At 42.1% G+C, this 23,667-nt stretch overlaps 1 protein-coding gene across 1 annotated transcript in view; it reads left to right on the forward strand.

Annotated features, from left to right (window-relative positions):
* NMNAT2 (nicotinamide nucleotide adenylyltransferase 2) overlaps positions 1-23,667 on the forward strand; it is a 209,472-nt gene that overhangs the window by 148,046 nt on the left and 37,759 nt on the right. Inside the window, exon 5 of the mRNA XM_060091160.1 lies at positions 23,164-23,252. Within this exon, the coding sequence (XP_059947143.1) occupies positions 23,164-23,252 (89 nt within the window). The remainder of the gene's footprint in view (positions 1-23,163; positions 23,253-23,667) is intronic.

Consider the following 23,667-nt stretch of genomic DNA (forward strand, 5'->3'; position numbering starts at 1 on the left):
ATACCTCCCTTCATCCTCACTGACACTAATTAGTATCATTTTTTTAAATTGCCTTAAGGGATACACAACAATGGTATCTCATTTCACATCAGAATCCTAATGGCCATTTTAAGATTGTTTCCTGCTGGTGCACCCTGGAGTCATACCTCCAAGTCAGTTCAGGGAGAAGCAGCAAAAATCTCTGTGCGCTCTGAGAGTTTCATAAGACCAATGGAACCGTTCAGAACAGTCTCCTCCATCGCACCGGAAACCTCTGTGCCCCGTGCCAGCAGGGCTCAGTCCATAACCTGGAGAGCAGTGGGCCAGGCTGATATTTCCTGGATGTGGCTCTCTCTCCCATCCATCATCTGAACACACCCGGCAACTCAGCTAATGCTCTAAAGTGAGTGGAAATCTGCCCAAGTGCAGCACACCCCACCCCCGCCCTCAGTCTTGGCTTCACTGACATGACTCAGAATGCTTTCTTTGGTTTCACGTAAGGACAAGTGGAGATCAGGGTCTGGAAAGAGTCAGACTCCTGGTCTCCAGAGGTGGCTTCTCAAGCCAAGAGGGGCACATCTGCTCTCCTAAGGATAGGGCAGGACGAGAGAGGTAGTGAGCGCCAAGAAAAACATCTCACTGGGGATACCAGCAAGCACTGCAGGTCGAAAGTAAGACTTCTCAGACTTCCTACTCCCACAGTGGCAAGCTGCATGTTTTTAGATAGAGTTTTTGAATTTTTCTTGTTATAACTTTGGTTATAAGGAAAAAAATCTGTTTTCCACCTTCCTACGTAGGGAAAATCCCAGTTCTTCCCTGCTATGAGACCCTTCCTCGTGTGTCTCCTTTACCCCTCATACAAAACACACTTCTACCACTTCTGGTGACCAAATGTTTGGAGGTTTTTCTCCACAACAGGCAGTTTCTGCCACGCCAGCCTGGTGTCCTACAGTTTATCTCACTTCTGACACTATCTATCCAGAGCTAGCATCAGATCCCACAGGCTAAGGGCTCAGTCCCACAGGACTGTCCCATTCCCCCCAGACCCTAACCCTAACCCCTCACCTCACTCCACACACATACTTCAGACACCAGTAGAAAGCTCACGTGCTTTCACCTGTGCTTCTGACCAAACTCTACAGATGCGAGGTTCTAAAAATTCCCTCCTTGGGTTAATTTGCTAATGCTCTAGTAAGCTGCACTTATTTTAGGGGAGTAAGCTGCTTACTTATTTTATTTTATTTTAGGGGAGTAAGCTGCACTTATTTTAGGGGGCTCTTAGCCCACTCAGCTAATGGTGTCCAAGGGATGGCATGGTGGGCTCCCATTGTCCCACCCATGGATCAACGTCAGAGAAAATACCACCCTTTCATACTCATTTCAGACTCAAGTAGGAATCTCACTTGACAACTGTCTTATGCCTTAGGCAGCTCACAGAACTCAGGGAAACACTTACGTTCACCAGTTTATTAAAGGATACGATACAGATGAACAGCCAGGTGAAGAGATACACAGGGTGAGGTCTGGGAGGGTCCCGAGCGTAGGAGCTTCTGTCCCCGTGGAGCTGGGGTGTGTCACCCTCCCTGTGATATGTTCACCAGCCTGGAAGCTCTCTGAACCACCTACTACTGGGATTTTTATGGAGGCTTCCTCACGTAGGCACGATCAATTATTAATTCCATTTCCAGCCCCCCTCTCTGGAGGATGGGGAGGGTGTGGGGATGTGGAGCCGAAAATTCCAAGCTTTTAATCATGACTTGGCCTTCCTGGTGACCAGCCTCCACCCAGGAGTCATCTGGGAACTCACCTAGAGTCACCTCATTAAAACAAAAGACTTTCCTTGTGCTCTCATTACTTAGGAATTTGCAAGGGTTTTAAGAGCCCTGTGTCAGGGACGGGGGTCAAGGACATATACTAGAACAATAGATGCTCCTAGTTTTCTCATCACTTAGGAAATTACAAGGCTTTTAGAAGCTCTGTGCCAGGAATTGGGGGCACAGACCAATATATATATTTTCTATTATCTCACACTTCCCTCCCCAAAGGAGTTGTTAGGCTTTCCCAAGAAAGAAAAGTATGGTCAGTGTTTCCTGGGTGCTGGTGCTATCCTGAGCTCTTTGCACCTACTAGCTAATAACCCTGTGAGCTGAATAATTTTATTATCTTCAGCTTAGAGATGAGTCAGCAGCCAGAGCAGCTGAGTAACTAACCCAAGATCACCCAGCTAGTAATGCCTGAGTCAGGATTTAAACACAGGTTCAACGACTGGGGCAAGATTTGAACCTAGAGCCTATAAAATTGTACTCCATTGCCTCCTAGGTGGGCTCGGTGTCTAAACTTAAGGAATTCCAAAGGCTTTACTTTGGGGTGTTTATAAGTTATTTCTTTACTTATAGATTTCTTTAAAGAGGAAATTCCAAAATAACACTGGAATTACTTTAAAACTGTATCCTTTCTGTGACCCTGAAAGAGTCTAACACATGTACATTTTTTGTGAGCTGATTTCTTTTCTCCACTTCTGTGGAAGCTGATCCTTGTTCTTTGGTCCACGTGCATGTAAAAGAAAAAGACGGGGCTTCCCTGGTGGTGCAGTGGTTGAGAGTCCACCTGCTGATGCAGGGGAAGCGGGTTCGTGCCCCGGTCTGGGAGGATCCCACATGCCGCGGAGCGGCTGGGCCCGTGAGCCATGGCCGCTGGGCCTGTGCGTCCAGAGCCTGTGCTCCGCAACGGGAGAGGCCACAGCAGTGAGAGGGCCACATACCGCAAAAAAAAAAAAAAAGAAAGAAAAAGACGGCAAGATTCAGTGGTTGACCGGGCACCCTGGTGGAGGCAGGGTTAGGGTGACAACTATATTGATTTACTCCTGCTGCTGTAATCAACTATCACAAACTTTTTGGCTTAAAGAAACAGAAATTTATTATCTTGTGGTCTGGAAGTCCCAAAATCAAGGTGTGTTCTTCCTGGAAGCTCTGAGGGAGATCTGCTCCCTCGCCTTTCCCAGCTTCCAGAGGCCGCCTGCATCCCTGGTCCCCTGGCTCCTTCCTCCATCTTCAAATCTCCCTCTGATTCTGTTGTTACATCGCTTCTGAGTCTGACCCTCCTGCCTTCCCTCTGTGATTTCATGGGACTCATCTGGATAATCCAGGAAAATCTCCCTGTCTCAAGATCCTTAATTTAAGTCACATCTGCAAAGTCCCTTTTGCTATGTTAAGGTAACATATTTTCGGGTTCCAGGGATTAGGATGTGGACTTCTTTCGAGGGCCGTTATTTAGCATAACACACCAACTGTCTTAGTTTGCTGGGGACTGAACGGTCTTCCCGATCACAGAACTTTTAGTGCTAAAACTAGGAAAGTTTTGGGCAAAACCGGGCAGTCAGTTGCCCTAGCTAAGGGGGCCCTTATTTCCAGAAGGTATTTCTACTGACTCTTGGGGAAGTAGAGAGAAAAGATGAACACAAATAAGAAAGCTGTGAAGAAAACAGCATTTTTCCAATACCGTTCTTGAGGAGAAAAGCAACTTTTAACCTTTAAGAAATCCTACCCTTCACTACAGCCTCAGGAGGACCACATTCTTACAAAAAAGGAAACTTCTTGGCCTCATGTTCTCCACTTGTTTTACTTAATAAAGGCAAAGCTATTTCCTCAATAAATCCTACTGCAAAGCCTGAATTATCCCTAAATAAGAAGCCATTCAAAAAGGTTAATGGTTAATAAAGTGTGGAGTAACAGACTTGCAGTTAAAAATAGAGCCTGATTCCATGCAAATGACAGAGACTCGTCTCCCTAATGTGAAGCTACGGTGGGTTTTCTACATCATGTGTCCTCCTCCTGCCTTTATTCCTTCCCCCTCACCTTCCACTCTAGCCACGCCTCCCTCCCCAATCCACCCACCCACCCAGTTATATTTAGTATTACAGTCTGCGGGGTTCTGAAATAATTCTCTCACGTGTTTGTGAGTCTCACTGAAGGGTTCATGTATATATTTAGCTCTCTATTTCTGAGACAATAAATAGAAAAAAGCTTTTTCAACAGTGGGTGAATTCCAAGAAGCTTGTAGCCTGGTTTGAAACGGGTGACGGCTGGAGATCGTGGGGGGCCGGAGAGGGGGGCTTTTCAAGTGGAATGGATTTGAATGGAGACTTCTGGGGTGGCACATGGCAGCTGGGACGTATGAGAGGTTCACCCCAGCATGGTCTGTCAGAAGTGAGAGTTGAGGAAATGAGGGTCATAAATCATTTCCCAGCTGTGAAGACAAAGGGACTCCAATCCTCCCAAGCTAGAGGTAGTAGAGCAAATAAATCCACAGTAATGAGGGAGTGACTGTGCCACTCTGTTTCTCCCTGACAACCAGTTCAGGGCTGCAAAAGCCAGACAAATGGTTAAAAATCCAGGAACTAGAGGAAAGCCAAGCATGCAAGGGGTTCTGGGAAGCACTGATTACTTTCCCAGGTCAGTTCAGACATGAACTGAGGCATGCGCAGTGGGGGTGGGGGTGGGGGCAGCGGGTGAGAGTTGACAGATGGTCAATAGGAGACTGGATTCTGTGTCCAGGGGAGCTTCTCCAGGTTTTCAGGGCTGCTCTGCACATGACTGTGTCCAGGGACCTCAGCCTGATCCCCACGTGCATCCAAGCTCAGACCACCTCTTCTGCTGGTCAGCCGCTAGCCACAGACACCGGGCAGAAGAAGGCACCGGATCTGGGCACGCTGTCATCTCCTCGGGAAGCGTAGCTTCCATCACGTGTCTTCCCGAGTCAGAGAGGCAGGACTAAGACGCTTTCACTGTGAAGAAAAATCTGTGCTCTCATGACCTCAAGGGGCTTCATATGTCATTGCTTCTCCTAGAGTTGCAGGTAAAGGGTACGAGGAAGGGGAGAAGCCACTGGGTGAATCCAGTGAGGGGTGAATCCACATCCTCTCCCCCAGTTCCGCTGAGGCGTGATGGCACGCACTTGTAGATGACTAGCAAGGGCAGGGCTGATTCATGAAGAGCTCAGCTAACTGCTCCCTGGGGTGAGTAAGTCCATGAGTAAATCCCTGGGTGGGGGGGAGTAAGCTGCACTTATTTTAGGGGGCTCTTAGCCCAGTCAGCTAATGGTGTCCAAGGGGTGGTATGGTGGGCTCCCATTGTCTCACCCATGGATCAACGTCAGAGAAAATACCACCCTTTCATACTCATTTCAGACTCAAGTAGGAATCTCACTTGACAACTGTCTTATGCCTTAGGCTGGACAACTCAGAGAGGCTGGTATGATTGACTGTTTCACCCAGCCAGGGGCATGTGATCGCCTGGCTCCCTGCTTCCCAAAAGGATTGAGACCGGAGGATTTGGGACTAGAGGAAGATCCAGAAAGATGCTCAAGTTGTTTGGGGGACACCCTCAGTGACAGTGGCTGAAAATGGTATCATTGCTTTTCAAAGAAACCAAGCCGTAGAGCCTGGAGACTCCACTCATGACTCAGTTCATCTGCTCACATTGCCTTGTCCCCCTGGAATGAGTGTCTTTCTTCTGTTTCAAAATGTAGGCTTTGCTATTATTTAGGTGTGGCAAGGCCAACAGATCAGGAGATGATTGCCGTTGAAAAGATATGTATACTCACAGATCCCAAGAGGAGAGGACATGACAGGTTTCAGGGGTGGGGGCCCACATGGGGAAGCACCAGGGCCAGTCAGGAGGCAGAGAGATGGGGTGAGGCATGGGTAAGAGCCTTTATTTTGGTTTCTGTAGGAAGAAAGGGGGGGAGGCAGGGTAAGCAGGTTTAGGATTGGCTAGTGTGAATGATTTCAACAGGCTCTGTGACATAGGAGCTGTCTCTAGTAGTCTGGTACCCAGCTCTGGGGTGATTAGGGCGGGGGAATAGTGGCCCTGAGTGTGAGAGCCAGATGGAGGAGGTGGTACGGGAAGGGTGCATTCTAGAGTGAGTTGTTTTCCATCTCTAGGATAAGTTGTTTACTATCTCTAGGAATTGACAAACTCTTGGAGGTGGCCCTTCCAGGGTCAGCAAGGGCCCAGATGTTAAAGCATCAGAAAACAGAAAATAAAAAGACAGAGTGAATATACCTTCCTCTTCTCTGCTGTCAGGACCCAGCTCAAGTCTCATCTGTTCTAGGAAAGCTTCCCAGGCCACCCCATTCCACTGGGATTGCTTCCTCCCCTGAAGTCCTATAGCACTTAAGGTCTCTGCTGTTCATTTTGGTATTGATTAAGCAGAGGATGCCATGTCCTTGCATTGAAAACCTAAGCTCCCTAGAGATAGGGATTGTGTCTTTTACTTCTCTCTGTCCCCTACAGCACCTGGCAGAGAGCCTGGAACATAATAAACACTCATTAAATTTTTGTTAGGGAATGCCCGAGGTTCAGTTTGCTAGGCCACAAGGATGGTTCCCTTAAAAATAATTTTTTTTTTTAGCCCCTGAGCAGGAATAACTCTGCCTAGAGGGACTCACAGTTTGGTTTCTTCCTTTATTAGCAAGTGCTTTCTGAGATTTAGAATGTTTACAAATCCAGACTGCCTCTGTGAAATTCACAAACAAGGAAAATGCAGGCAGCTCCAGCTGTGAATACAACTCAGAAAGGGTCATTTCTAATTGCAGCTGAAAAGGAAAAATCAAGTTAGTATTGATGTCCTGACCACTGTGTTTCCTCCATGAACTTCCTGGAAGAGGAGAGTAGATTACGCATCAGCCGGGTTCACTGAGTAGCCCGGAGGCAGACGAGACATGTCTGTCTCATGTCTCATGTATTATTATAAATGGATAAATCACCTGTGTTGTGTCTATCCTCGGCTGGTGGGTCCAGCACAGCCTGTCAGGAAGGTAGATTTACCTGGTTCCAAGTGGCCTGGAATGAGTTGTGAGACACAGTGGATCCTTGGGTACCAAGGACAGGACATGACAATGCCACTGGGAGCCTCGGGCTCCTGCTCTGTGAGACTAGGAGCAAGGAAAGTAGACCAAATGGAGGGTGGGTCAGACCCGAATGTAAAATGTGAGAGTGATTTGGCTGTGTCCCTGGGACAGAGCTGATGGACAACAATAGACCACAACTTGGGAAGCTTGGCATGAAATTAAATTCCAGGGCCCTAGCTACGGCTTTGCCAGTGGGTTACCTGCCAGTGTTGAGAAATGCCCTTGTCATGCAAAGTGGTGGTAGTGGTGGAGTCGAGGAGGGAGGAGAACTTCTTTTGTGGGTACCCTACCATGGCAGGGGCTGCCCCACCTGTCTGTAGTCCCTCGCTATTCAAAATATAGTCTACACACTGGCAACACTGGTCTCATTTGGGAGCCTATTAGAAATGCTGCATCTCAGGCACGGCCAGGAGTAGGGTGAGGCCAAGGGGGATGGCCCCCTCCAGTGCAAAATTTAAGGGGGCACCCCCAAACTCAGTAATCAAAAGAAATAATATTTTTAAAAATCAAAATTAATGCAAAAACCCGTGATGAAGAAAATATCATAATTTTAAATGAAGACAGGAGCTGACCCTGCACTTGAATGATCCTGCCCCTCTCACCTCACCCTAATCAAGGCCCTGATCTCAGGCCCCACTGAGACCCTTGGAATCAGAATCTACATCCTTAAAAGATCCCCAGAGGATTTACATGGACATCAGCTTGAGAAGCACTGCTTTCAATGACACCTCCCAGCCTTAACAACCCAAAACCTTGGAATCCAGATAGTAACAAAACTACAAAGGGATGAGGAGAGATAAATTTCCAGAAGCATCTAACCCCCGAGTTTTCTAGCCATTTGCTTGGATTTGCACACTGCCACCTTAAAGTTATACATTGTTTCATGGTTTAGTGTGAATTCTTTAAAAACATTTTCTTTTGAAACAAATATAGATTCATAGGAAGTTGCAAAGATAGTACCAAGAGATCCCATGTGCCCTTCACCCAGTTTCCTGAAATGCTTACATTTTATGTAACTACAGTACAATATTAAAATGAGGAAATTGACATTGGTATAAAGTGTATGTGTAGTTATATGTGATTTTATCACATGTGTAGATTCATGTAACCAATGCAATTAAGATACAAAACGAGTCCACCACCACAAAGATCTCCCTAGAGCTACAGCTTTATAGTCACTCCCACCTCCATTTCCTGTACCCCCATCCCTAACCTTTGACAACCACAAATCTGTATAATTTCTGAGAATGTTATGTAAATGGAATCATACAGTATGCAACATTTTGAGATTGGCTTTTTTTCACTCAGTATGATGAACTGGTGATCTATCTCAATTGTTGCATTTATCATTTTTCCTTTTTGTTTGTTCCTTTTTTGTTGCTAAGTAGTGTTCCATGGTATGGATGTACCACAGTCTAACCATTTAGCTATTGTAGGCCATTTTATTTGTTTACTGTATTTGGTTGTTAAAAATAAAGCTAATATGAGCAATCATGTACAGGTTTTTATGTAGACATGGTTTGATTTCTTTGGGATAAATACCCAGGAGTGCAATTGCTGAGTAATATGGTAAATGTATGTTTAGTTTTTTAAGAAACTGCCAAACTAGTTTTCAGAGTAGCTTGCCATTTCACATTTCCACCAGCAATGTACAAGGAACCCAGTTTCTCTACATCCTTGACAGCACTTGGCATTGTCATTCTTTTTTCTTATAGCCATTCTATTAGTGAATAAGTATATCTCCTCGTGGTCTTAATTTACATTTCCTCATGCTTAGGGGTACTAAACATCATTTCATGTGTTTATTTGCCATCCATCTGTCCTCTTCAGTAAAATGTCTTTTCACATCTTTTGCCCATTTTCTAATTGGCTTGTTAGTTTTTTTACTGTTAAGTTTTGAGGGTCCTTTCTACGCTCCAAATATGAATCCTAAGACATGTGGATTGCAAATATTTTCCCCCCATTTATAAATTGTTTTTTTAATCCTCTTAATAGGGTCTTTTGTAGAAAAAAAAAGTTGTTTATTAAGGTCCAATTTATTGCTTTTTTTTTTTTGCTTTTATTTTCTTTTATACATCCTGTTTTTGGTGTCATGTCTTAAGAGTCTTCACCAAGCCCTGGACACAAAGATTTTCTCGCGTATTTTCATCTAAAAGTTTTATAGGGCTTCCCTGGTGGCGCAGTGGTTGAGAGTCCGCCTGCCAATGCAGGGGACACGGGTTCGTGCCCCAGTCAGGGAAGATCCCGCGTGCCGCGGACCGGCTAGGCCCGTGAGCCATAGCAGCTGAGCCTGCGTGTCTGAAGCCTGTGCTCCGCAACGGGAGAGGCCACAGCAGTGAGAGGCCCGCATACCACAATAAATAAATAAATAAATAAATAAAAGTTTTATAGTTTTACATAATTTAAATCTATGATTCATTTTGAATTAACTTTTCTATAGAGTGTTTTTGTTTTTCTTTTGTTTTTGGTCTATGGCTGTCCAGTTGCTCCAGCACCATTTATTGAAAAGACTACCCTTCCTCAATTGAACTGTTTTTGCACCTTTGTCAAAATTCATTCGGCCATCCTTGTATGGGGCCATTTCTGGACTCTCTGTTCTATTTCATTGATCTATGCGTCTACCTCTCTGACAATACCTCACACTCTTGATTACTATAGTTTTATAATAAGGTTTAAAATTTAGACAGATCAATTTTTCCACTTTATTCCTCTTTTTTTAAAAAAGGTATTAACTATTTCAGCTCCTTTACCTTTCCATATAAATTTTAGAATTATTTTATCTTCATTTATGCAAAAAAGAAATCTTGCTGAGATTTTGATAGGAAGTGCATTAAATTTATATGTCAATTCAGGAAAAATTAATATCTTTGCTATGTTGAGTCTTTTAATCCATAAACACAGTATGTCTCATCATTTTGTTAGATCTTCTTTGATTCTTTTATCAGTATTTTATAGTTTTTAGCATATAAGTTCTGTATAAGTTTTATTATATTTATTCCTAAGTATTTTATTTTTTGAAACGTTTTAAGTCATCTTGTATTTTAAATTTGTTTCCATGTGTTTTTTTGCTAGCATATAGAAATACAATTGATTTTCTTATGTTGATCTTATATCTTATGAGCCTACTGAACTCACTTATTAATTCTTGGAGTTTCCTTATAGATTTCTTGGGATTTCTAAGTAGACTTTCATGCCATATGCAACAGAGATAGGTTTTTTTTTTTTAATCTCTTTGTCTTTGATTTCTTTTTCTTGCTCTGCTGAGCTAGCTAGAACTTCCAGTACCATGTGGAATAGCAGTGGTAAGAGCAGCTGTCCTTGCCTTGTTCCTGATCTCAGGGAGAAAGCATTCAGTCTTTCGTCATTAAGTATGATGTTTGCTGTAGGTTTCCATGGATGTTCTTTATCATATTGAAGAAGTTCCCTTCTATTCCTACTTCTCTGAGTTTTTATCATGAATGAATGTTGAATTTTGTCAACTGCTTCTTCTGCATCAGTTGATATAATCATGTGATTTTTCTTCTTTAGCCTGTTAATGTGGTGAATTACACTGAATGATTTTTCAAATATTGAAACAGCCTTCCATCACTGGATTACATGCCACTTGGTCATGGTGTATAATTCTTTCTATATATAGCTGGATTCTATTTGCTAATACTTTGCTAATGATTTTTGCATGTTTTGTACTCTGTCTGGTTTTGATGTCAGAGCAATAGTGGCTTCATAAAATGAATTGGAAAGGGTTCCCTTCTTTTCTATTTTTTAGAAGAAACTCTAGAATCTTTTTTAAGTTTCAGTTTTATTAAGGTATAATTGACATATACAATTTTAAGATAAAGTGTACATCGTGCTAATTTAAGTATACATTGTCAAAGGATTCCTCTCATGTAGTTAATTAACACATTCGTCACCTCACGGATGTACATTTTTTTGGTGAGAACATTTAAGTTCTACTCTCTTAGCAAATTTAAATTAGATAATACAGTGTTATTGCAATACTGTGATTTATAAGAAAGGTAGATGTGGTCATTCAGATGTCCACATATACGTTTCTCATGTATATTTGGTCTTTGTGCACAGTTTCTGGCTCACAGCTCCCCAAACCCTTGGAATTTCCTGAGCGATAAGAACAATGGAGGCATCTTTTGTTATAATACTTGATCTCTTGCCTCAGTTCCTTTCCACCACAACTAGGCTAATGTTGATGAGATGACTTTTGGAAAGCAACTAAGAGAAGAAGGTAGGAACTTTCAGCACCACCCTCTGATTTCTGGGAAAGAGGTGGGGATGTAGGTTGAATCAATCACCAATAGCCAATGATTTAATCAATCATGCCTAAATAATGAAGCCTCCATTAAAAACCTGAAAAGCAAGGGGTTTGAAGACCTTCTAGGTTGGGGAACCAGAATGCTTCCACATACCACTGTGCCATGCCCCAAATTCCATGAGACCCCAAACTCCACGAGTGCAGAGGCTCCTTTGTTCTGGACCCCACTATATGTATCTCTTCTTCTGGCTGTTGATTTGTATCCTTTAATACCCTTTGTAATAAATTGATAATCTGGTAAGTAAATGGGTTTCCTGAGTTCTGTGAGTTGCTCTAGTAAATTAATCAGATAAACGAGGTGGTCATGGGAGCCTCTGATTTATAGCCAGTTGGTCAGAAATACAGGTAACAACCTGGACTTGTGACTGGCATATGAAGTCCAAGGAGTGGGTCATGGGAAACTCCAGTTTGTAGCCGCTTGGTCGGTCAGAAGCACAGTAACAACCTGAGTTTGGAATTTGTCATCTGAAGGGGAGGAGGCAGTCTTGTAAGACTGAGCCCTTAATCTGTGGGATCCAAAGCTCTCTCCAGGTAGATGAGTCAGAATTGGGTTGAATTGTAGGACACCTCACTGGTGTCCAAGAATTGCCTGGTGGTGCGGGAAACACACACACACATGCACACACACACACATGCACACACATTGGAATTGGGTGTTAGAATCATTTTACTTATCAATTATAGTCACCATGTTTTACATTACATCCTTCTGTGGCATTGGTTTTAATTCTTCTTTAAATGATTGGTAGAATTCTCCAGTAAAACCACATGGGCATTGTGCATTTTTATATTCAGAATTTGACTGGATCCTCATAACAACCTTGGAAAGAAGGCATTTAACAGATATGGAAACTTAACACTCAGAGAAATTAAGTGACTTACCCAAGATCCAGAAGTCTTATGATCCCAAGTTCAGTGTTGTTTCCACAGTACCACAGTTCCTGAGTTAGATATCACTAGACTTTTCAAGCATTTAGAATCTCTATGGGAAACAAAGAAAGAGTAATTGTATCTGCTCCTTGGCCACTTAGGTTTAGCTGGGTTCCAGTTTCTTTCTTTTTCTTTTTTTTTTTAATAGATCTTTATTGGAGTATAATTGCTTCACAATACTGTGTTAGTTTCTGTTGTACAACAAAGTGAATCAGCCATATGCATACATATATCCCCATATCCCCTCCCTCTTCAGCCTCCCTCCCACCCTCCCTATCCCACATCTCTAGGTCATCACAAAACACTGAGCTGATCTCCCTGTGCTATGCTGCTGCTTCCCACTAGCTATGTATTTTACATTTGGCAGTGTATATGTGTCCATGCCACTCTCTCACTTCGCCCCAGCTTCCCCCTCCCCAACCCCATGTCCTCAAGTCCATTCTCTACGTCTGAGTCTTTATTCCTGCCCTGCCACTAGGTTCATCAGTACCATTTTTTTTTTTTTTAGGATTCCATATATATGTGTTAGCATATGATATTTGTTTTTCTCTTTCTGACTTACTTCACTCTGTATGACAGACTCTAGGTCCATCCACCTCACTACAAATAACTCAATTTCGTTTCTTTTTATGGCTGAGTAATATTCCATTGTATATATGTGCCACATCTTCTTTATCCATTCATCTGTTGATGGACATTTAGGTTGGTTCCATGTCCTGGCTATTGTAAATAGTGCTGCAATGAACGTTGTGGTACATGTCTCTTTTTGAATTATGGTTTTCTCAGGGTATATGCTCAGTAGTGGGATTGCTGGGTCATACGATAGTTCTCTTTTTAGATTTTAAGGAACTTCAATACTGTTCTCCATAGTGGTTGTATCAATTCACATTCCCATCAACAGTGCAGGAGGGTTCCTTTTTCTCCACACCCTTTCCAGCATTTACTGTTTCTAGCTTTTTTTGATAATGGCCATTCTGACCAGCATGAGGTGATACCTCATTGTAGCTTTCATTTCCATTTCTCTAATAATTAGTGATGCTGAGCATGTTTTCATGTGCCTCTCGGCCATCTGTATGTCTTCTTTGGTGATATGTCCATTTAGGTCTTCCACCCATTTTTTAGTTGAATTGTTTGTTTTTTTGATATTGAGATCCATGAGCTGTTTGTATATTTTGGAGATTAATCCTTTGTCCACTGTTTCATTTGCAAATACTTTCTCCCATTGTCTTTTCATCTTGTTTATGGTTTTTTTTTGCTGTGCAAAAGCTTTGAAGTTTAATTAGGTCCCATTGTTTATTTTTGTTTTTATTTCCATTACTCTAGGAGGTGGGTCAAAAAAGATCTTGCTGTGGCTTATGTCAAAGAGTGCTTTTCTTATGTTTTCCTCTAAGAGCCTTATACTGTCTGGTCTTACATTTAGGTCTTTAATCCATTTGGAGTTTATCTTTGTGTATGGTGTTATACAGTGTTCTAATTTCATTCTTTTATATGTAGCTCTCCAGTTTTCCCAGCACGACTCATTGAAGAGGCTATCTTTTCTCCATTGTATGGTCTTGCCTCCTTTGTTGTAAATTAGGTGACCATATGTGCATGGATTTATCTCTGGGCTTTCTATCCTGTGTCATTGATCTATATTTCTGTTTTTGTGCCAGTACCATACTGTCTTGATTACTGTGGCTTTGTAGTATAGATTGAAGTCACGGAGCCTGATTTCTCCAGCTCCGTTTTTCTTTCTCAAGATTGTTTTGGCTATTCGGGGTCTTTTGTGTTTCCATACGAATTGTAAAATTTTTTGTTCTAATTCTGTGAAGAATGCCAGTGGTAATTTGATAGGGATTGCATTGAATCCACAGATTGCCTTGGGTAGTACAGTCATTTTCACAATATTGATTCTTCCAATCCAAGAACATGGTATATTTATCCATCTGTTTATGTCATCTTTGATTTCTTCCATCAGTGTTTTACAGTCTTCTGAATACAAGTCTTTCGCCTCCTTAGGTAGATTTACTCCTAGGTATTTTATTCTTTTTGTTGCAATGGTAAATGGGATTGTTTCCTTAATTTCTCTTTCTGATTTTTCGTTGTTAGTGTATAGGAATGCCAGAGATTTCTGGGCATTAATTTTGTATCCTACAACCTTACCAAATTCATTGATTAGTTCTTGTAGTTTTCTGGTGACATATTCAGGATTTTCTATGCATAGTATCATGTCATCTGCAAACAGTGACAGTTTTACTCCTTCTTTTCCAATTTGTATTCGTTTTATCTTTTTCTTCTCTGATTGCTGTGGCTAGGACTTCCAAGACTATATTGAATAAGAGTAGTGAGAGTGGACATCCTTGTCTTGTTCCTGATCTTAGTGGAAATGTTTTCAGGTTTTCACCATTGAATATGATGCTTGCTGTGTGTTTGTCATATATGGCCTTTATTATGTTGAAGTAGGTTCCCTCTGTGCCCATTTTCTGGAGAGTTTTTTATCATAAATCGGTGTTGAATTTTGTCAAAAGCTTTTTCTGCATCTATTGAGATAATCATATGGTTTTTATTCTTCAGTTTGTTAATATGGTGTATCACATTGATTGATTTGTATATATTGAAGAATCCTTGTATCCCTGGGATAAATCCCACTTGATCATAGTGTATAATCCTTTTAATATGTTGTTGGATTCTGTTTGCTAGTATTTTGTTCAGGATTTTACATCTGTGTTCATCAGTGATATTGGTCTATAGTTTTCTTTTTTTGTGATATCTTTTTCTGGTTTTGGTATCAGGGTGATGATGGTGGCTTCGTAGAATGAATTTGGGAGTGTTCCTCAGTCTGCAGTTTTTTGAAAGAGTTTGAGAAGGATAGGTGTTAGCTCTTCTCTAAATGTTTGATAGAATTCGCCTGTGAAGCCATCTAGTCCTGAACTTTTGTTTGTTGGAAGATTTTAAATTATCGTTTCAATTTCATTATTTATGATAGGTCTGTTTACATTTTCTAAGTATTCCTGGTTCAGTCTTGGAAAATTGCACCTTTCCAAGAATTTGTCCATGTCTTCATGGTTGTCCATTTTATTAGCATATAGTTGTTTGTAGTAGTCTCTTATAATCCTTTGTATTTCTGCAGTGTCAGTTGTGATTTCTTCTTTTTCATTTCTAATTATATGGATGTGCATCTTCTCCCTTTTTTTTTGATGAATCTGGCTAAGGGTTTATCAATTTTGTTTATCTTCTCAAAGAACCAGCTTTTAGTTTTATTGATCTTTGCTATTGTTTTCTTCGTTTCTATTTCATTTATTTCTGCTCTGATCTTTATGATTTCTTTCCTTCTACTGACTTCGGGTTTTCTTTGTTCTTCTTTCTCTAGTTGCTTTAGGTGTAGGATTAAATTGTTTATTTGAGATTTTTCTTGTTTCTTGAGGTGAGATTGAATTGCTATAAACTTCCCTCTTTCTTAGAACTGCTTCTGCTGTGTTCCAGAAGTTTTGGGTTGTCGTGTTTTCATTGTCATTTGTTTCTATGTATTTTTTTATTTCTTCTTTGATTTCTTCAGTGATCTCTTGGTTATTTAGTAACACAGTTTAACCTCCATGTATTTGTTTTCTACAGTTTTTTTCCTGTAATTGATTTCCAATCTCATAGTATTGTGGTCAGAAAAGATACTTGATATGATTTCAATTTTCTTAAATTTTCCGAGGCTTTATTTGTGACCCAAGATGTGATCTATTCTGGAGTTCTGATCTATTCTGATCTATTCTCAAGTTCCATGTGCACTTGAGAAGAAAGTGTATTCTGCCACTTTTGGGTGGAATGTTCTATAAATATCAATTAGATCAATTGGGTCTACTGTGTCATTTAAAGCTTGTGTTTCCTTATTTATTTTCTGTCTTGATGTAAGTGAGATGTTAAAGTCCCCCACTATCATTGTATTACTGTCGATTTCCCCTTTCATGGTTGTTAGCCTTTGCCTTATGTATTGAGGTACTCCTATGTTGGGTGCATAAACATTTATAATTGTTATATCTTCTTCTTGGATTGATCCTTTGATCATTATGTAGTGTCCTTCCTTATCTCTTGTAACAATCTTTATTTTAAAGTCTATTTTATCTGATATGAGTATTGCTACTCCAGCTTTCTTTTTTTTTTTTTTTCTTTTTTTGCGGTATGTGGGCCTCCCACTGTCGTGGCCTCTCCCGCTGCGGAGCACAGGCTCCGGACGCGCAGGCCCAGCGGCCACGGCTCATGGGCCCAGCCGCTCCGCGGCATATGGGATCCTCCCAGACCGGGGCACGAACCCGTATCCCCTGCATCGGCAGGCGGACTCTCAACCACTGCGCCACCAGGGAGGCCCCAGCTTTCTTTTGATTTCCATTTGCATGGAATATCTTTTTCCATCCCTTCACTTTCAGTCTGTATGTGTTCCTAGGTCTGAAGTGGTCTCTTGTAGACAGCATATATATGGGTCTTGTTTTTGTATCCATTCAGCCAGTCTGTGTCTTTTGGTTGGGTCATTTAATCCATTTACATTCAAGGTTGTTATCAATATGTATGTTCCTATTAACATTTTCTTAATTGTGTTGGGTTGTTTTTGTGGGTCTTTTTCTTCTCTTGTGTTTCCCACCTAGAGAAGTTTCTTTAGCATTTGTTGTAAAGATGATTTGGTGGTGCTGAATTCTCTTAGCCTTTGTTTGTCTGAAAAGCTTTTGACTTCTCTGTTGAATCTGAATGAGATCCTTGCTGGGTAATCTTGGTTGTAGGTTTTTCTCTTTCATCACTTTAAGTATATCCTGCCACTCCCTTCTGGCCTGCAGAGTTTCCACTGAAAAATCAGCTGATAACATTATGGGGATTCCATTGTATGTTATTTTTTGTTTTTTCCCTTGCTTCTTTTAATATTTTTTCTTTGCATATAATTTTTGTTAGCTTGATTAATATGTGTCTTGGTGTGTTTTTCCTAGGGTTTATCCTGTATGGGACTCTCTGTGCTTCCAGGACTTGGGTGACTATTTCTTTTCCCATGTTAGGGAAGTTTTCCACTGTAATCTCTTCAAATATTTTCTCAGACCCTTTTTTTTTCTCTTGTTTCTCTGGGACCCCTATAATTCGAATCTTGGTGCATTTAGTGTTGTCCCAGAGGTCTCTGAGATTGTCTTCAATTCTTTTCATTCTTTTTCTTTATTCTGCTCCTTGGCAGATATTTCCACCATTTTGTCTTCCAGCTCACTTATTCATTCTTCTGTCTCAGTTATTCTGTTATTGATTCTTTCGAGTATATTTTTCATTTCAGTTATTGTGTTGTTTTCTCTGTTTGTTTTTTCTTTAGTTCTTCTAGATCTTCTAGAAATGTTAAACATTTCTTGTATTTTCTCAATCCGTACCTCCACTGTATTTCTGAGATTCTGGATCATCTTTACTATCATTACTCTGAATTCTTTTTCAGATAGATTGCCTATTTCCTCTTCATTTAATTGGTCTTGTAGGTTTTTACCTTGCTCCTTCATCTGTGACATTTTTTTTTTGCCATCTCATTTTTTTTCCTTTTTTTTATGAGTGGAATTGTGTTCCTGTCGTACTGGTTGTTTGGCCTGAGGCTTCCAACACTGTAGTTTGTAGGCTGTTGAGTAAAGCTGGGTCTTGGTGCTGAGATGAGGACCTCCAGGAGACCTCACTCTGAACGATATTCCCTGCTGTCTGAGGTTCTCTGTTAGTCCAGTGGTTTGGACTTGGAGCTCTCACCTCAGGAACTTCAGCCTTACACCTGGCTCATGAACCAAGATCCTGCAAGCTGCGCATGGCAGCAAAAAAAAAAAAGGAGAACAATAACAAAGTAAAAAATAAAATTAGACTAGGAAAGTAACCACTATGTTAGAAAAAATATAAAAATAAAAGTATAGATGAAACGACAACCAGAAGGTAAAACAGAACCACAATAGTAAAAAGGAGGAAGAGAAAAAAGGTGGAAATGGCCTTGGTTGTGGAGGGCAGGGCCTAAGCAGGGGTGAGGTTTTGGCAGTGGGTGGGGCCTATGCTTAGTAGCCACAGGGCTGGAAAAGGCAGGGGTGGGGTGGGGTAGGGATTAGGCTCAACAGAAGAGAAGGGGCCTAGGCGTGCCTCCCACCTCTGGTCTCAGAGAGCGGGGGACCCCACCTGGCAGCCCAGCAGGCTTCCTGGGCTCTAGTGGGCAGGACAAATGCCCTCCACTCCTCTCCTGCTCCTCCTGTCCTGGAGGGTTCCTCCCACCTGTCTCTCCTGATCTTTCCCAGCCTCCCTTCTATGCCCCCAGGACCAACCCAGCCTGGAGGGGACCTCTGAGGGCATAGGACCCGGCCAGAGAGAGCCGGGCAGACTTCCCTGGACGATAGGGCAGTGGAAATGCTGGGCCCCATCCCCTCTGATCCAAGCCTCCGAGGGTTCCTCCAAGCATGAGAACCCCTCCCCCATCTCAGCCACCCCTCAGGGGCGCTGGTCCTGTCCAGACTCCACTTCTCCCCCACCCTCAGTCCCCCCATGTCCTACTGGTTTGCTTGGGGGTTCTTCCCACCTCCTTGGGCATTGGGGTCTCTCACCAGTGTCCGGCAGGCACCCTAGTTGTGGGTAGACGCGAACTCTGTGTCTTCCCACACCACCATCTTGACTCCTCCAAGATTAAGTCCCTCCAGTTTCTTACTTGCCTGACATTCCATTCAAATTAGAGGATACTAAGGCAACAAGTGAATTGCAGAATATAAAACCTAGCGCTATTAGTACAGTCATAAAGGTATGGTCTGAAATATTGATGACATGGCATTGCATTGACACATCCAACTGCAAAGCCCCAGAGGCAAAGCAAACAAAATGTCTGGAGAGAGGAGGAAATCCATGGTTCCTGAACATTCTCTGGGAAGTTTTGATGGGTCATCTTCTTCCTTTATCCCTCATTACCTGGCCCCAAACTTCCTGCCGGGAATGATTGTCTCCTTTAAGGCAGGATTTTTCACCATCTTCACTATCCTTTCTGTGAGTTTTTCTTCAAGCTCAGAGCATGTCACTCCCCAGGTTCAATAGCCTTCAATGATTCCCTATTATCTATACTTTTCATCTTTATGGTTATTGTCAATGTATGTCTATTGTTCTCAAACTTTAGAGAGCAAAAGAATCACCTGGGGAAACTAATTTTAAAAGTAGATTAAGTCCCAATCCCAGAGATTTTGATTCAGTAACTCTGGATGAGGACCTAAAAATCTGCATTTTAATAGCCTCTCCCTGGTAATTCCAATGCAAGTGGTCCATAGAATGCATGTTGACCAAACAGTGGCATAAAAGTCACACTCCTTGCCTGGCTTTCAGGACCCTCTGAAGTTTGATTCCCACTTGCTTACCGAACAGTATCCCTCCCTCACCCTCACCCCACCCCTACCAGGCCCCCTACAGCCTAACCCTAGTGGTTAAGGCTAAACCAGTTGATAAGCATATTTTTTTTTTTTTTTTTTTTTTTTTTGCGGTATGCGGGCCTCTCACTGTTGTGGCCTCCCCCGTTGCGGAGCACAGGCTCCGGACGCGCAGGCTCCGGACACGCAGGCTCAGCGGCCATGGCTCACGGGCCCAGCCGCTCCGCGGCATATGGGATCCTCCCAGACCGGGGCACGAACCCGTATCCCCTGCATCGGCAGGCGGACTCTCAACCACTTGCGCCACCAGGGAGGCCCTGATAAGCATATTTTAAACTGTGCAATTTCTGAATATTTGCTGGAACTCCTCACACTCCTTGGGAAGACAAAATTACCTCTCTTGTCCCTTTTCCCATGTGCCCTAGTATCTCACAGAGTTGTTCAAACTATAGGTTGCCATGCATTACTAGGTTGTGACCAGCTTTTTACTTAAATTTGTAATTACTAGAATAGAATGTACTAGAAAATATTGTAACATTTGTTTCAGTTAATTATACATAAACATACATATGTATGTATTGTGCCAGGATATAAAATGTATTTCTTACTGTGGGTTGCAGTAAAACACCACCACCAACAACAACAACATTGAAAGCCACAGCTATAGCACTCACCCATTTTGCCTCTCATTAAAGCCTTCTGTTTCTCCATTATTGTGAACCTTTGGAGAACAATAAATAAAGCCACTCTTATCCCTCTAGGATCCATCATGGTATTTTGTGCTCAATAAATGTTAACTGAATTGATTTGACTGCATGATCACAATCATGACTCTTTTGTGTTTAACTATTTCAGATCAGGAATCCTTTTTTAGGGTGTAGGGTTGGGGCTATCCCTTTCAAAAATTGCTTCTTTGTGAGACAGTGAGCTTTGGAGCATTGCCAGGGGAAGTGCCCCCTCATCTTGGCCAGAGGGAAAGGATAACATTTTCTAAGGCAATGAGGTTGCTTGGTGCAACCTATTTCCCTTGGAAATTCTGGAGTGTGGTCTGAGGAATGGAGTGAGTGGCTCTCCGCACAGACATGGCCCAGTGGAAGGAAACCCTAAGGGAAGGTGGCTACATGAGCCTTCTAGGTATGAGCATTTGTTGAACAAGCATTACTCAATAAACAAGCCACTGTGCTGAGTGCTTAAGAGCCCAAGAAGTCTTTGGCATGGGTGACAGACTGAACTACTTGTGGATTGCTTTTCTTAAGCCTGTACAGTGTGTCAAGTGGCAACAGAACAAGCCAAGGTTGTTTGAATGTAAATCATCTTACACTCTGCTTGCTTCTCACATGCATGTTAACTGCACATCTCCTTTAGCTGTGCATTTAGGACCTCTTCTCTACAGCAAAGTCCCTGGTTCTGAAGAATTCAGTACAGAAGAGGAGTAAAGACACAAACTTTCAGAAACAATTTCCAGATCATATCCCTTGAACAGGATGCACAGGGAGCTAGTAGGTCAGTAAGTCCAGCAAAGGGGGATGTTGCCAGGGCAGGCATGCTGGATGTGGGGTGGAGCTGAGCTTCAAATGAAAAGCTTTGGTAAGTGGAGAGTAAAGAGAGGACACTTTTTCTAAGATAGGGAGACGAAGGAAGGTCTGGCTTATTGCAGCAGAGGATCTGTGACAGCCAAAGCCCATATGGAAATGATCCTAAGGAAGACTGAGGTATAAAGGGCAAAGGGAAGAGAGGAGGGGCTATAGAATTTATTCAGATATCCAAAAGGTTTTGCTACAAGGCCTTCAATTTATTCTTGACCTCAGAATAAGATTTGGAAACTAGTGAAGTAATATCACTCTTTTAAAAAGCAAAGATGACACACGTTATAATGTTAGAAACTGACAATACTGAATGCTGGGGAGGATGTGGAGCAACAGGAACGCTCATTCACTGCTGGCAGGAATGAAAAACTGTACACCCATTTTGGAAGATAGTTAGACAGTTTCTTACAAAATTAAACATACTTTTACCGCATGTTCCAGCAATCACACTCCTTGATATTTACCTGAGTTGAAATTTTATGTCCACTCAAAAACCTGCACATGAATGTTATATCAGCTTTATTCATAATCAGTGAAAACTGGAAGCAACCAAGATGACCTTCCATTAGTGAATGAATAAACAAACTGTGGTATGTCCAGACAATGGACTATTATTCAGCAATAAAAAGAAATGAGTTATCAGGCCAGGAAAAGACATGGAGGAACCTTAAATATGAATTGCTAAGTGAAAGAAGCCAGTCTGAAGAGGCTACATAGTGTGTGATTCCAACTATTTGGCATTTTGAAAAGACAAAACTATAGAGATAGTAAAAAGATCAGTGGTTACCAGCGGTTGGAAGGAGGGAGAGAGATGAATAGGTAGAGAGCACAGTGGATTTTGAGCGTGGAGAAACTATTCTCTACGAAACCAGTGTGGACACATGTCATTATGCATTTGTCAAAACCTGCAGAACCATACAACACAAAGAGTGAATCTCAATGTAAACTATGTCCTATAGTTAATAATGATGTGTCAATACGGGCCTATCAAATGTAACAATTATACCCCACTAATGCAAGATAGTAATAACAGGGGAAATGAGGTGTGTGTGGGGGGGAGGTCGGAAGATGGGGGGACTGAATACATAGAACTCTATGTACTGTCTGCTTAATTATTCTGTAAATCTAAAACTGTACTAAAAAAATAAAGCTTATTAATTACTTTTTAAAAAAAACTTTAAGAGATTTCACATCGAAAGAAAAAAAAAGAGGCAAATGTGGTGAGAATTAATATTTTTAAGAGAGCCAGCAGGGTGATCCTGGAAGCTTGCTTGTAAACTACACAGCCAGTTTTGCTACCCAAGCCCCTGTTCCCTCACAGAATCCCTCAGCTACACAGTAAATCCACGCCACCTTCCCTCAGCTGTAGTAGCTCAGGACTTGTTGGATTTGTACAACGAACCACCTTAGAAGAAAGACAGAACCAAAATCTTCATCACTTATTAGTTTGCTAAATTGTCTCATGAAAATGAAATTGGGCTTGTCTGGTAAATTTGAAAAAGCAACATCATGACTTTTTTTCAGCAGAAGAAAATGGGCTTTTCTCTGGCCGAACTTTTCTCAACCAACTGTAATGTTGGTTTTCTGGTCTGATTGTTAATTCTCCCTAATTATGTGGAAGGCCCTTTAAATTTGTTTTGGTGATTTTCCTCTTCTGAGTAACTCCATGAGGCAGTCAGCCCACCTTTCATATTATAAGAAGGCTTCTTCTTTTTTCTTTTTAAAAAATGACTCCTTCACTTCGGAATAATTTCTGCTTGTGATCATAATGGTTAATTCCAATCAGTTGCTCTTTTGGCTTTGAGTGAGGTGCTTGTTTTAAATCTCTCTGAGCTAGTCCAGCACTGGACCTTTAAACCTGGATTAATCCCCTTGACTTCTAAATCCTTTCGCTTTGGGGGCTGAAATCTGGTTCCATAACCTTTTGAAACACCAATGTTTGCTTTGAAAGTTGGCACTTTCTATTTAAATGGCAAGAAAGACGGGAAATAAGCCTTACAGAGCTGAACGTACTGATTTCAATGATACCTCTAATCCACACCTTTCCTCTTTAATAATGTGAGGTTTTCTTCTCTTAATTAGAAAGAGCCAGAGATTATCTACACAAAACTGGAAGGTTTATTGTCATTGGTGGGATTGTGTCTCCTGTCCACGACTCCTATGGAAAACAGGTGCGTTCCTCCTGTGCCCCTCCCCTCCCTAACCCCCCTTCCTGACCCGATGGTTCCTCTGATGTAAAACTGCTCCACTGCCATCTCTGCCATCTACGATTCCTGGAAACGCAAAACACCCATTAGCAGGTGTCCTGCTTTCCATCTCTGGACCACAGTCAGACCTGAGCGAATGGGGGTTGGGCAGCAGCTGGGAGCTACAGCTGCCTGCGACCAGGCCCAGTCAGAGCTCATCTATGCCGTGTGACTCGGCACGGATGCCAAACTGGGGGCTGGTTATGGGCTGAGCAATCTTTCCTGGGATTTTAGGAGACAAAGGCCTATGCCTCCTATAATCTGATTTAAAATTCATTTCCCGGGCTTCCCTGGTGGCGCAGTGTTTGGGAGTCTGCCCGCCAATGCAGGGGACACGGGT

Source organism: Mesoplodon densirostris, chromosome 2, assembly GCF_025265405.1.
Source record: "Mesoplodon densirostris isolate mMesDen1 chromosome 2, mMesDen1 primary haplotype, whole genome shotgun sequence".
Taxonomy (NCBI): domain Eukaryota; kingdom Metazoa; phylum Chordata; class Mammalia; order Artiodactyla; family Ziphiidae; genus Mesoplodon; species Mesoplodon densirostris.